The sequence below is a fragment of the Argentina silus genome (genome assembly GCF_951799395.1).
Source record: "Argentina silus genome assembly, chromosome: 9".
In the NCBI taxonomy this organism is placed as follows: Eukaryota; Metazoa; Chordata; class Actinopteri; order Argentiniformes; family Argentinidae; genus Argentina; species Argentina silus.
The window spans coordinates 11,570,425-11,583,976 of NC_139663.1; the positions used below are offsets into that span (position 1 = coordinate 11,570,425).

The 13,552-nt window shown below is 43.7% G+C and overlaps 2 protein-coding genes across 3 annotated transcripts; one reads left to right on the forward strand and one right to left on the reverse strand.

Annotated features, from left to right (window-relative positions):
- Positions 1-2,772: 2,772 nt before the first annotated feature.
- clpp (caseinolytic mitochondrial matrix peptidase proteolytic subunit) lies at positions 2,773-6,685 on the forward strand. Its single transcript, XM_083678000.1, has 7 exons — positions 2,773-2,842; positions 3,364-3,465; positions 3,637-3,708; positions 3,961-4,057; positions 4,281-4,468; positions 5,079-5,184; positions 5,705-6,685. Exons 1-7 carry the CDS (start codon positions 2,831-2,833, stop codon positions 5,929-5,931), a joined length of 804 nt encoding a protein of 267 aa, XP_083534126.1. The 5' UTR covers positions 2,773-2,830; the 3' UTR covers positions 5,932-6,685.
- Positions 6,686-7,140: 455 nt separating this feature from the next.
- On the reverse strand, positions 7,141-12,314 carry aldh3b1 (aldehyde dehydrogenase 3 family, member B1). 2 transcript variants are annotated; one of them, XM_083677566.1, is made up of 10 exons: positions 12,181-12,314; positions 11,264-11,435; positions 10,864-10,974; positions 10,524-10,644; positions 10,350-10,435; positions 9,952-10,033; positions 9,394-9,786; positions 8,783-8,949; positions 8,413-8,512; positions 7,141-8,123 (listed from the first exon to the last, which is right to left on the reverse strand). In XM_083677566.1, exons 2-10 carry the CDS (start codon positions 11,423-11,425, stop codon positions 7,927-7,929), a joined length of 1,419 nt encoding a protein of 472 aa, XP_083533692.1. In that variant the 5' UTR covers positions 11,426-11,435; positions 12,181-12,314; the 3' UTR covers positions 7,141-7,926. The 2 variants fall into 2 exon arrangements, with proteins under 2 accessions (XP_083533692.1, XP_083533693.1); XM_083677567.1 differs by having other exon boundaries at positions 11,264-11,454; positions 12,181-12,308.
- Positions 12,315-13,552: the final 1,238 nt, after the last annotated feature.

Below are 13,552 nucleotides of genomic sequence, written 5' to 3' on the forward strand. Positions count from 1 at the left end.
CACTATTTCCTTTTTAATGCTGCATAACAATTGTTTGTGGACTCCAAACATTTAAAATCTGGAAAAATCTAGTGAATCTCATGAATCTAATTTTTCTCAGTTGTGCTGTGTTTCTCTAGCCTACTGGCCAGGTCTGTGTGTCTTGAGGTCTTCAGTGATTGGACAAGGTGGGATGGAAAGAGGGGGGGGGGGGGGGGAGAGGGTCCGGGAAATAGGAAAGACCTTAGGGAATGTTTAGAAGTGTGTGGTCCTCCGTCATCAGCATTGCCTGCAGAGATAAAGCAAGACAAAACTATCAGTGTAGTTTGAGGTATAGCTGCCCGTATGTGTTTTCAGCAAAATCGAAAGGGCCGACCTCATTGTTGATTGGAATAAGTAGAGAGAGAGAGAGAGAGAGATTTGTTTATCATTAGCATAATCATAGCCAACACTTGTGCTTTTCAGCATCCAGTATATATCTTCATTTGGTGTCACTATACTCCTAGTGCTGTTTTCTCACAAAGTTTGAGCATGTGTGTGTGAGTCTCACCTCAGAAGAGGGCACAGGACTTGGGGGGTCTGAAGGGGTTGTCACTGGAGGGGACCCCCATGAGGAGAGGGTCTTTGTGGGCGTTCTGCAGACAGAATGTCTTCAGATCTGCTGCTGCCTGGGATACCTGGGATTAAAAAAGAAAGAGCAATATAGGCTAAAGATGAAATAATTTTAAACACAAATTTACTCAGTTTATCATTGGCATAGGATCTCCTTTTCAAGAGAGGCCTGGTCTTTGCATACATAGGTAGAGGAAACACTGAAACACTCTCACACTCAGCAGTAACAAACATCATATATCTTTTATTACTACGTTTACACTTAGCATTGGATAGAGCTCTTCCTTGATGCAAGACAATTTGCTAAGTGATAATATGGAATATCCCCAAGCTATTTCATTATAATGTAATTAATAACATAGGCCCACTTTATATCTCCAGAATTATTCTATGCTTTGAGTGTTCCTAGGTGGTTTAAGGCCTTCCACGAAGACTAATCTGGTCTTTTCTCCTAATAGAACTAACTGGCCAACAATCGCACCACTGTCACATAGCCACAATCAACAAAGGCCACCACTGTGTTGCACTGCACGGAAACTACCAGCTGTTTGCTCTCACCGGACTGCAGAGCCCAGCGGGAAATCACTTTTCACAATCTCTTGAAGTATATTTTTAGCAGCAATTATTTACATACGGGTAGGCTACACTACAATCCCTGAATTATATCTATGCAAAGTTGTTACGCCGAGTGCTGTAGCCTATAAGCCCTGCAATTGCGCTATGTTTCAAAATGCCATAAAACAATTATGCCAACATACATGACTTTGTCATCTTGAGCGGTTGCCGAAATTGCGTTAAATTCAGAAAGATAGATGCCGTCCACTTGGCCACTTCACTGAACTTGTTACTTGGTTGCATTGGCTACTCCAACTGTTACATTTTCATAATGGACAAAAATAAAAAAAATTCGGAAAAGAAAAATTACAACACAGGTTTCTCTCACAAAATAACTGTACAAGGCTTTTACCAGGCTGGCTACACTAGTTGCCAAAGCAAAGGGCCATGTTGACAGTTCTGTCAATAGTTACACCCAGTCGATTTTAGTTGTCTGGCTGTCTGCAATTGCTTCTTTACCTTGATCCTGCGGACACTCGCCTCTAGCCGCAGCTGCTTTACTGCCTTTTGAGCGATTACCAAGTTGCTGCTGTTTGCGATGTTATTCGACATGTTTGCGACGTCCACTACCCAGCCAAGTGGAAGGGTGAAAGTGTTCGGCCTATCTCTTCAAAGACCGAAATGAAACTGTCTGACTGCCTGGGCCAGCGTGACTCAAGTGCCCCCTCTCTCTCTGACTGAGAAAACGCACTACATACACTCTTAAAAAAGGCTGTCCCTGAAAGAATCCTTTTGGGTTCCTTTCTACACGAAATCCAAAAGGCGTCCCTACGCCGAGAGTATACCCCTAGGTATGAAGGGAAAAATAATACTTTCTCTTTTCTTTCTGCAGTATTTTTTTACTGTAAATTTCAGAGAATCCCATGTTTCCTTGTAAAAAAAAAGCCAATTAGAAGTGAATTATTATTACTACTTGGTTATTATCTGTAGCACAAACAGTATGGACTAGATCTTCGCCCCATTACAAAAGGCCTTATGATGATGATACACTGATACATTTATACTCTGGTATAATCTGGTGTGAGCCTGGTGTGAGTTTAAGGAAAGAGCATTTGGGAGACGGGTCTCTGCTATCAGTGGTTTTCTAAAGAACCAGCCTTGACTGTAGGCTCTTCTGAGGCGGGTTTTTTCTTCAACAGGACATATCATTGCCACGAGGATTTCATTAGGCTATTCAGTACTGGTCTGTCATGTCATGTGCTCTTTTTTCATTTGTTTATTTATAGAGTTCGCCATCTAATATGATGTCACGGGTTATTTTGGCTTTCTTTACTGGGAGAACTCCAGTATTAATGTATCAATGCAATACACCCTAGGGCATTTAGCTATAAATTCATGTTGTCTTTGCATCCATGAAAATGTGCTCTGTCGATAGTAGCCTACTTTAAATTATTTCTTATCCAAAACCTTATTATTAGGATGCCGCCTAATAAGTTTACCCCACTGGAATTTTGTAGTGCAGCATTGCCCTCTAGCGTCCATTAACAACATTCGAGGCTGTAAACAAACTCGTCACATGACGGAGGAATGTTACCGTACTGACTTCAGGAACAGTTCAATGGTCAGAGGAGATTTAGTTCCGGTTACATTTGGGGTCACGCAGAGGGGATTGCACATTACAATTATGCTTATACGAGTAAGTATTCTAGATAAACATTGGACACATATTATGGAAATGCCTTTTAAACTAAAGGGAACGCACTGTCTGTATGAATGTTGTCAGTCATACCCGTTCTCCCTCATCTCAGATGAATAGTTTTAAACATACAGCGATGATGCCATGCACTTGTGTAACTCACTGCACCTCCATAGTCTAGCGAGCTAACATGCGTGTTTATTTGCTAAATTGACACAGATAGTTATGTCAACATTGCCTTTAAGTATATTGCATGTGCAGTTGCTAAATTGGCAAGCAAATGGCAATTTCAACTTCAGTGGTGAGAGGAGTTGGTGGTGGTGATGATGATGATGAAATATCAGCTTGTATAAGCACTGAGGACCAGAGTGGTAAGAATGGACATAATGCAAGTGTTCTGAAATAAAATGAATGATATGTAAACACACATGGAACACATGTTTTATAATTTCCAAGAAAAACATTTAAATGTATTCTCTTATGGAAACTCCCTTCTCTCTCTCTCTCTCTCTCTCTCTCAGAGGGTGTTGCAGTGTGGGGTGTCGACGTTAAAAGGATGCAGATCCATCCATCATAGTTCTCCATTAAGGAGTCCGCTCATACCTATCGTTGTAGAACAGACGGTAAGCACTGGAACCTCAACAGAGCTATGTTCAGGACTTGCAACAGATGCAACTGGGACTAACTAAAGTTGTTATGAAATGTGTAGTCACCTACTGTCATCTCTGGACCTAGGTGGTCTTTCTCTTGCTATTCGTAGACCTCTCATCTCTCTCCTTCTCGTTCTCTATCAGGGTCGAGGAGAGCGAGCATATGATATATACTCACGTCTCCTGAGGGAGAGGATCATCTGTGTAATGGGGCCGGTATGTTTCACGTTTCATTCTGTGTGGACATACCTATGTTACTCTGTTTCATGGATTAGGCTTTGTGCTTTGACTAAGGTCTTCAGACCGAAATCCTGGCAGTATAATAAGTGGGTCTTTGCTAGCACAGTGTACGGGTTTTTTTCCTTGTTTAACCAAGGCTCCTAGGAGACAGTGTTTACCAGATAAAGCTAAAGGCTAGGTTAACAACTCCTGTGATTCACTTGTTCATGTCTCTCTCTCTCTTTTCAGATTGACGACAATATTGCCAGTCTGGTCATCGCACAGCTACTCTTTCTGCAGTCAGAGAGCAACAACAAACCCATCCACATGTACATCAACAGCCCTGGTGAGAGAGGGGGGAGGAAAGAGAGAGAGAGATGGATGGATGGATGGATGGATGGATGGATGGATGGATGGATGGATGGGAGATCAGACGGGAGACAGATTACTGTATTAGGGGACAGAGTTAAAGGTTGCGTTCTAAAACTGAAAAGTGCTTCCTTTAGGTATGTGTGTCTCACCAGTATCAGACACACACAGTGACAGTTACTCTCCTCTCTTCCCCCCAGGTGGTGTAGTGACGGCGGGCCTAGCCATCTATGACACCATGCAGTACATCCTGAACCCCATCTCCACGTGGTGCGTGGGCCAAGCAGCCAGCATGGGCAGCCTGCTCCTGGCTGCAGGCACAGCTGGCATGAGGCACTCTTTGCCCAACGCCCGCATCATGGTGCACCAGCCATCCGGAGGAGCCAGGGTAAGAAGCAGGGGGCGAGGGAGTCGAGAGGCAGCAGGTGGTGGGAGGGGGTAAGGGTGAGAGGGTTACAACTAAGTAGGTAGGGGGGTGAAGGAGTGAAGGAGAAGAACCAAAGGAGCAAGCGCCCTGGGAAGAGGCATACAGGTAGGTGGCATGGGGTGAGAGGGTAAGGGCCAGGGGGAAGCGTGTTGAGTCGCGTGAACTATGGTGGCGTGTACAAAGGCAATGGGAAGAGGTACACAGATAGGGGTGGCATTGACCGTAACACCCCAACAGCAGGGCAATGACTTGAGAGTTGAGTGGATGTGAAGGGGTTGTAAAGAGATTTGGGAGGAAGATGAGATCAGGCCAGGGGAGGCTGGTAGGGGAAGAAATCGGAGGATGGGCTCATTGTAATGCATGGAAAACCAATAGCATTCCTCATTCCATTCCATGCATTACAATGAGCCCATCCTCTGATTTCTACATCCACCAGCCTCCACTGGATCAGGTATGGGCACAAAGAAATGAATTCTCTAACTGTATGGACCATTTATGTCAGTGTTTGATGACTTCAGCTCTCTATGCTGCTATGATGGTAAAACACACGTTTCTTCTTCTCTGTGTTCAGGGTCAGGCCACAGACATCGCCATTCAGGCCGAGGAGATCATGAAGCTGAAGGGGCAGATCAACCGCATATATGCAAAACACACCGGCCAGCTTTTGACAACCATAGGTAAGTTAGGGGTTGGGCACCTTACAGTCTGGCTCAGAGGGGGAAAGCCTAACGTGTTCCAGACAGACAACATACAAGCTCTCACAATGATATGGAAAGGTTCCTCTGAGTCCTATGTTAAGAACGGATGTCAATTATTGACTCCTGTAGCTAATCCAATAGCTCTTCCTATGAGTAACTTGGTTACTGACTGAGCCCCTCTCCTCATTATCCCCATAATTGTCAACAGTGGGGCCATCATGATTTTCTGATTATATGGGAAATGTTATAAGCTTGTTAAGTGTATAAGAACAAAGTGATGGTCTATAATTCTACTAGTAATGATGATGGTTAATAGCTTGCATTACACTTTTCACATGGTGGTTTGTAAAGAGCTTTCCAATTTATTATACATTTGATCATTTTATGATGATGGATTGCATTTTTTTTACAATCACACAGCGCTTTTAATTAGGTTGCAAAGTTCATGCTCACTTCTCTTCTCATTTCTCTTCTTTCCTCTGTGTCCTCCATTTCCCAGAGGGTGTGATGGAGAGGGACCGCTACATGAGCCCCATAGAGGCCCAGGACTTTGGCATCATAGACCGGGTCCTGGTGCATCCTCCTCAGGCAGGCCAGGATGACCCTGAACTGGTCCAGAAGGAGCCCCCCGCGGCCGCCAGCCCCTCGCCCACCTCCGAAACCCCTATCCCCGACCAGGGACCCATCGGGAACAACCCCACATCCTCCTACAAACCCGAGCCCTGAACTGACACCGAAGCAGAAAGATGTTTCTGGGTGCAATAGTCTAAAGTGGCTCCCTACCTTGGTCCCCTTTCCTCTGTATGCACTTTCACTAAAGCACTGGACAGGTGAAAGAAAACTCGTGTTAGACCTGCACCATGTTGCTTTTCTCTTAACCTGAGTTTCAAGATGAGTACATATGAAGGAAAGGAGACAAGGAGAGTTGTAGACTATTGAGATGCACCCAACCTCTGTGCTGGATGGACCTCTGGAACGAAAGAAGGCAGCAGCAGCAACATTTGGATATTTACATTTTTTATTAATTTGATATCATAATTTAGGCCAAAACTTAAAGATGTGTACTGTTTCCACATATAGAAATACACTATACTCACTTACCACAGAGTATTATCTCTACATTGTGGAATGCAAACAGTAACATAGCCCTCACATTTTTTTAGTTTTTTTGAACTGATAGTAATGTCTGTTTGAATAAACTGAAATATAATTGTCTCTAAATCATACCTAAGCTAGCATTGAGCTAGTTTGAACAACTGTTGATGTTCAGGTAAAAGAAAATTGAATATTTGTATTGACGCACATCTTAAAGACCAGCAACACAAGTCATGTCTCTTCATTGCTTCAGTTGAGAAGTGTCTGTTTGAGTATTAATGTGACCCGTGTAAGTCTAGTGTGCCTCACACTGCTGTACTTGAGCCCAGGATCTATGACATCGCATGGGATTTTGAACAGTCAATAAATGAAGCCTGTCTTGTAAGATTTTTGCATTGTGTATTTCTTTCTTTCTTCTGATGAGATGAAAATGTGGTATCTTTACTCGCATTACATAATTTGACCCACTTTACTTTACCCACTTTCCCAACCCTGATCCATGACAGCTATAGGGTGTGTGCTGTGCAGGCTTTTGTTCCAGACCAGCAGCACCACCTGATTTAACTGCTAATTGAGGTCCTGATCTGCTGAAGCAATTGTCAGGATGGAACAATAGCCTGCACACCTGCCTCAAGACAAACAGGCACACCTGCCTGCCTCAAGACCACAACTGCATTTCATTGTCTCAGTACTCTGTACAATGACAATTAAGTTTAATCTAATCTAATCTAATCTAACAGGGGGGGCTATACTGTAGTGTTGGAATGTTACAGGTTCAGCGTAATCGCTACACCACAGAAATTGTCCAGATGAAGTTTAAGTAATGAGCCAACAAAGGTATTCATCAATAGCATTTTATAATGGACATAATTCATATTGCACCTGTAACAATACCACTCTGTAACAGTGTTGAACAGTATAAGGCAGGATATGCTGTGAAGAACCAGCCCCATCTTTAATGAAGGGGTCTTGTGCAAGTGGCTTGCCATGTTAAAGGCCATTTGGCTCTCCATTGACCTTAGTAGAAGGACAGGAAATACAAATATATAACATTTCAATAGTATACAGTGGATTCCTTCTCTCCTCCATCTGCAACAATCAGAAGATTTAACATTGGACAAAACAACATGGTGGATGCTTAGATTAGGTAAAGTAGGGGATGTGTAACCAATGGCATGACTTGCGTAACCTGGTTAAACCAGAACCACAAGTTCTACTTCTTTCCCCCCTCAGCCCTTTGTGCAGCCTATGAAACTGAACTCTTGATAAAAACATTGTTTGTGTGTGTGTGTATGAGCCCATGAAAGCAATCCCACCCGAAGCTTAACAGAAGGAATAAATAGAAAGTGATTGACCTCAGTTCAGGTGAATAGAAAAGGGCAGTAAACATTGCTTCATCAATCATGTATTTTACATAGATATTCAAATTAAAGGTGATACAAAAGCTCTAAAACACTTTTAAAATGTCTCTTACGTAAACAAGTTGAGCAAACAACCAGCTAGGGAGCTGGGTAAGTGACAGTAAGTGTTAATTATAGAATTAAGTGAATTTTTCATGTGAGGTGAGTAGTCTTTAATAAAACAGGCAAACACACAAAAACACACACACACACACACACAGCAGTCTCACAAGATAGAGCATGGGATTCCCCAGCTCTTGTAGGTGGTGGCCCAGCGCAGCCATCTCAGGTTGGACTCTGAGTAGGGGGGGTAACGCAGTACGTTGATCTTCTCCAGACCCCAGCTCCGGAGCAGGCAACCCCGCCTGTGGCTAAACGTCTCAAAGCTCCAGCGCCCGTGATAGCTGCCCATCCCACTCATTCCTGGAGAGGCAGGGCGGGGGCAGGTTAGGACAACACCATAGCACTTGATTTACCACCATGGTGTAAAAAAAACAAATGTATTTTTTTTTTTACTTATTAGGTTGTAAAGTGCTTTACATTGTTAAATGGAGTAAAAAATGCAACATCTATACTACAGTATAACCAGCTTGAATTGATAATAATAGGTTATTACTCTAGGTGAATAGCTAGTGGCTTTAATCTGATGTAAAGAACATTGGCCCATAGGTGACACACCCACCCACCCCCACCCCCACACACACACACTTACCCACTCCTCCAAAGGGAAGGCTTGGCAGAGCCATATGGACTATACCATCATTTGAGCAGAAGCCTCCACTGTTAGTGTTTTCCAACACTGTGTTGATAATCTTGGGGAAGGAGGGGCAATGTATATTCTGTTAGAGATAGCGTGGCAACAACATCCATTTATCATGTCCTTACAGGAGCAAATTATGAACTGGACTCATTTCCGCTATTAACAAACACACATACCCTTCAGTGAAAAAACTGAAATGTTTCAAAAACCTTTTAGAAAGTTCTGCCTAATCAACATAATCCAGAAACCTGCTTCCATTCTACTTGACCTTTTAAGTTACAGATAAGAGAAAACATGAAGAAGAAAGTTGCCTTGGTCTTACCGAGGCCTCGTCAGAAAAGACGTAGATGGCCAGGGGCTTCTCTCTGCGGTTGATGAAGTCAATGCCTTCCTCTAGAGACTCGATGGTGATGATGGGTAGGATGGGGCCGAAGATCTCCTCCTGCATCAGAGAATCATTCTCCAGCACATCCACCAAAACTGTGGGGGCTACAGAGAGAGGGGGCAGAGGGGCTGATTTAGAGAGGTTTATAGGAAAGTACTGAACTGTAAGTTAATTAAGTCACACTATCTTTGATGACGATTCGATATATGTATGAAGGTATTTGCTCAAGCACGGAGAGCCCTTACTCACATTTAACCAGCTCAATTAAGAACATGTATTCTACAATGACAACCTGGCAAAAAAATAAAATAAAAAGAGGCAATCTACACCCACATCCAGCATGTGTCTATTCTCGGATCCCCGAATCTCATCTTTCGATTGAGATTCTGGGGATGAAGGAAGTAAAAAGTGGGGACGGGAAGTTGGCAGCAAAGTCTCCATCCTCCGAAACCTTTTGCTGTAGCTCAAACTGATGATGACCATCCTTTTGTTTACAACTTGAGCAGCTGGCAGTGTACTACATTTAGTACACTGCCCCCCATACTCACCAATGTACTTTTCCTCCTCATGGCTCTCCCCTCCGATCACCACCTTCCCCAGAGACTTCCCCAGCATCTCCATCAGCCGGGTCCAGTGGCGGGGCGTGACGATGCGGCCCATGTCTGGGCCCGCCCGGGGGTCTGCGCCATAGAAAATCTCCAGGGTCTTGCGGAGGGCGGGCAGCAGGGCGTCACGGGTGGCCGCAGTGCAGAGCACGTAATCGGGTGCCACGCAGCTCTGGCCTGCATTGAAGAACTTGGCCCAGACCAGGCGGGCGGCGGCCGAGGGCATGTGGAGGTCGCCGTGGATCAGGCAGGGGCTCTTGCCGCCTAGCTCCAGGGTGACAGGGGTGAGGTAGGCTGAGGCTGCCTGGAGGACGGAGCGTGCCACCGCCTGGGAGCCTGGGGGAGGGAGCGAAGCGGGAAAGAAAGGAGACTGGTGATGTTACAACAGGGAAAAAATTAGGAGAGGGTGAGAGGGGTGACATTACAAACGTTCCCCCGTAAAAAAAAACTAAACTGATTGTAAAGTAGATCTCCACTAAATAGCTCTCTGTGTGGCTTTACCTGTGTAGAAGATGTGGTCAAATCTCTTCTCCAGCAATGCTTTTGTGACTTCTACACCACCAGACACAACCGCATAGCACTCCTGCAATGGTCAAATTCACACACAGTGGGGCGTTCAGTGGTATAGTACACTAAGGCGCATACCATATCATCGCAAGGTCTCTGGTTCGATTCCGGCCATTGACATATCCTGCATGTTATCCCTCCTCTCTCTCTCTCACCCATCCTTCCTGTCAATCTCTACTATCTCTATCCCAATAAAGCAGAAATGCCCTAAAAACATATATTTAAAAAAATAATAATTCACACACAGTAAACACACACACCAAAAAAGGTAACAGTAACTGGCAGGTATAGATAAGCAACAATACAGACAGGTATGCATCTACAGGTCTTACCTGCGACAGGTATTTGGGGAGGAGCTCCGTCAGGAGTTTCTCTGTGGCCTGACTGATCTCTGACGGCTTGACAATGGCACAGTTTCCTGGTTGATAACATCATCACAGAATCAATAATGACATCAGAATTTGATTCAAAGCCTCTGGATGTAAAAGATGTGCGCAGACGTTTACCTGCAGCGATTGCCCCTATCAGGGGTAACAGGATGAGCTGGAATGGGTAGTTCCATGCTCCTATGATTAAAACAACCCCCAAGGGTTGCCTGCGCACAAAACAGTCATCCAGCTTTGTAGCCTTATAAAATAAGGAGGGATAGAGGAGGCGGGGGAAAGAGACAGAGACAATGTTCACTCTGACGATCATAGAGTAGAATGCAAGTTAACACACTTGCATAGATTCCACTTGGTTAATGAGCAGGCAATGGGCAGCTGGACATGACGTGTGTGTGTGTGTGTGTGTGTGTGTGTGCTAACTTGCAGTTAACACTGGAGTGTATGAATGGCAAGGCCTTACCAAATTCTTCCCCGCATATTCTGGCTGCATCCAGGTATTGAGGTTGTCCATCGCGACGTACAGGTCGTTTGTCACAATTTCTATTTCTGACAACATAGACTCAAATTTGGGCTGAGAGAGAGACAGAGAAAGAGAGAAGGGAATAGAGTGAGAATGGAGGACAGGAGCTTGTTTGTGTGTGTGCGTGTGTGTGTTGAGGGATGGAGTGTCAGCAACCAGCCATGGTCAGGTCAATGTGACTGCTGCTGATAAATCCATCACAGTGAAAGGTGTCTCAATCCAGCTAACTATGGGGAAGAGGTATACTGCATTTTACTAGAGGCACACTATGGAGCATACCTCTCTGTATGAGGGCTGGACTATACAGTGTTGCCTCCTAATAATGGAAGTGTTTAAGTACCTTTGAAAGGTCCTTGTGGAGTGCATCCAGGATCTGTTGCTCATTCTCTTTGACTAGAGAGAGGAGGTTTTTTAACTGGGTTTGACGAAAATGCTCTGGAACAGTCATGCCTGAACGGAACACTGTCCGCAGCCGGTCAATCAAATCGCTCTGGTCGTCCATCTCTGCAGACCTGAGGGACACACACACGTCTGAGACCATTTGACAGATTAGATACACACTTGCACTACATAAAGTGTAGAAAACTGGTGAGGTAAACAGAAATAGATGTTTTGTGTCAACCTAGATTCACACAATGTGAATTCAAAGTGACCTATTTTTTACTGGCCAACTTTTAGAAGGGCCAGGTTGTAGTTATTTTAGTGAGACAATGCTGTAGTGGACCTGGAGTAACATGCAATCAACGGTCAATTATCATTGTGAAAATGTACCCCGCCCATCATGATTCACAGCCAGGCGAAACAGCACACAGATACACATTTACCTTCTCAAAACAGACAATAAAATATGAGATTTGTACGTGACACGGCCAGCGAAAAGGCACCAAATAATTCACGCAAAAGCGAAAAGCATCGGCGCGAGGTGATCACGGCTGATCGCTTACTTGATAGGTGAAAAACTTATGACAGTTAGGTTAATGTAACCATTTATCGTCAACGTTTTCTTGAAAGCGTGGGCGGTCTTATCACTCCCTCACGCGAGGCAATTTAACGATTTTGGCTGGATAAATTATAAAATAGCCTTGCATGCTCGTCTAGACGTCTGTGGCACAAGCCACAAAAAAAAAGCCTGGAAGTTTCCCTTGATGATGCATAAAGTTTATTATCTGTAAAACTGCATGACCTAATTCTGCCAATTACAACATATCGCCTTTAAGTACAAACAGTAAATGCTCAGGTAGGGAAGTTGAAACTCACCTGTCGACCCAACAACTAAATTAGCTAGTCAGTCTGTCAGTCGTCGCAACCTTCTGTTTTATTACATTCAGCCAACTTTGACTGCTTATGAAGTGGTGAAAAAGTACGTATTTCCGGGTGCCAGTGGTTTCCCCAACCACGACTACTGGCATTGTATTGGAGAGGGGAATAGGTTCTTGGCATAACTAGAAAAACCTGCTTGAAACCTGTCCATTGATGAGCAAGACGCACTTGTGTAAGCGCAAGAAAGTTATGACCTTGCATCTGCCCTAGCCCCATCTACCGATATAGACTATTGCCTATAGCCCATTTGCCCCAATCCCAAGCAATATTAATAAAGGTATTAATTGGAATCAAATAAAGGAGGTATACCTCAATACTGCCAATGGGTTCCAAGATGCTTGGTCCCCACTATATTTTGCAACGTGAACATGATGCTTTACTCATCATAATGGCTAGCTTAGGCATGATAAACTTTATCTCACATGACAGTAACAAAGCACAAGGACTGCAGTAGTTTGGTATTTTCCTTGTGCTGTTTTTTTTGTTGAAACAAGAGATTTATGTTCAAACTAACATAGGCCTACTGTACTATTTCTTATGTTTTTCACTGAAGAGACACACGAAAACTACACATAACTGATATTAGACATCATCCATTCTGAACAAGACAAACCTTAGTTACCACTTTTATGTGTCTGTTGAAATGCTGCAAACCAACCATGATTTTAATGCTAATTACTTCTCCCTCAGTCTGTGTACTCATATGATGTCAATGAGGAGTTGTCTTCCTTGCTCTTGTGAGAAAACGTGTTCTTTATTTGAAGGAGAAGACAAACTACTTCTTACTTTTAGCTATTTATTTATATGTCAGAATTCTAGGCTTGTACAAGGACCACTTTTGGAGAAGAAAATCACAGTCAGCAAGCTGTTAATCTGTAACCAACCCTCCAAAAATGGATGCATTCAAACAGTCAAACAAAGCATTTACACTATACAAAATGATTGTGATTGGCTATTTGGTTGTGGAGGAACCGCGGTTTAGACTTCGCATCCCTTGTTGTTCACGGGCTGGTCACACCATTCATCCCATCTGCGGAGTCAGCACCCTGTAAGAGATAAAATACCTACTCTGGTATGTCCTCCCTAGCCTGTCCTTATTCCACTATAGCTCTTTGTGTAAGCGTGTGTTGCAACATCTTTCTTGATGACCTGGCTCAACCTCTCCATGTATTAATCCAACGCACTATGGGACTAATGCTTGATTCATCTCATTTATCAACAGGCCATCACATTAGCAAATTTAGCACACTGGAGCAATGTATTTTTATTATAGCAATAATAAACTGTTTTTATAAAAATAATTTCTAAC

What these genes read in the sequence shown, in the direction of transcription:
- aldh3b1 (XM_083677566.1), bottom strand. Translation starts at nt 11,425, where the DNA reads ATGGACGACCAGAGCGATTTGATTGACCGGCTGCGGACAGTGTTCCGT. An exon ending in TCCACAAGGACCTTTCAAAG is followed by an intron (nt 10,975 to 11,263) that starts GTACTTAAACAC and finishes TCTCTCTCTCAG; the next exon opens with CCCAAATTTGAGTCTATGTT. An exon ending in TGAGGAGGAAAAGTACATTG is followed by an intron (nt 8,950 to 9,393) that starts GTGAGTATGGGG and finishes CTCTCTCTGTAG; the next exon opens with CCCCCACAGTTTTGGTGGAT.
- clpp (XM_083678000.1), top strand. An exon ending in CTATCGTTGTAGAACAGACG is followed by an intron (nt 3,466 to 3,636) that starts GTAAGCACTGGA and finishes GTTCTCTATCAG; the next exon opens with GGTCGAGGAGAGCGAGCATA. An exon ending in CCAGCTTTTGACAACCATAG is followed by an intron (nt 5,185 to 5,704) that starts GTAAGTTAGGGG and finishes TCCATTTCCCAG; the next exon opens with AGGGTGTGATGGAGAGGGAC.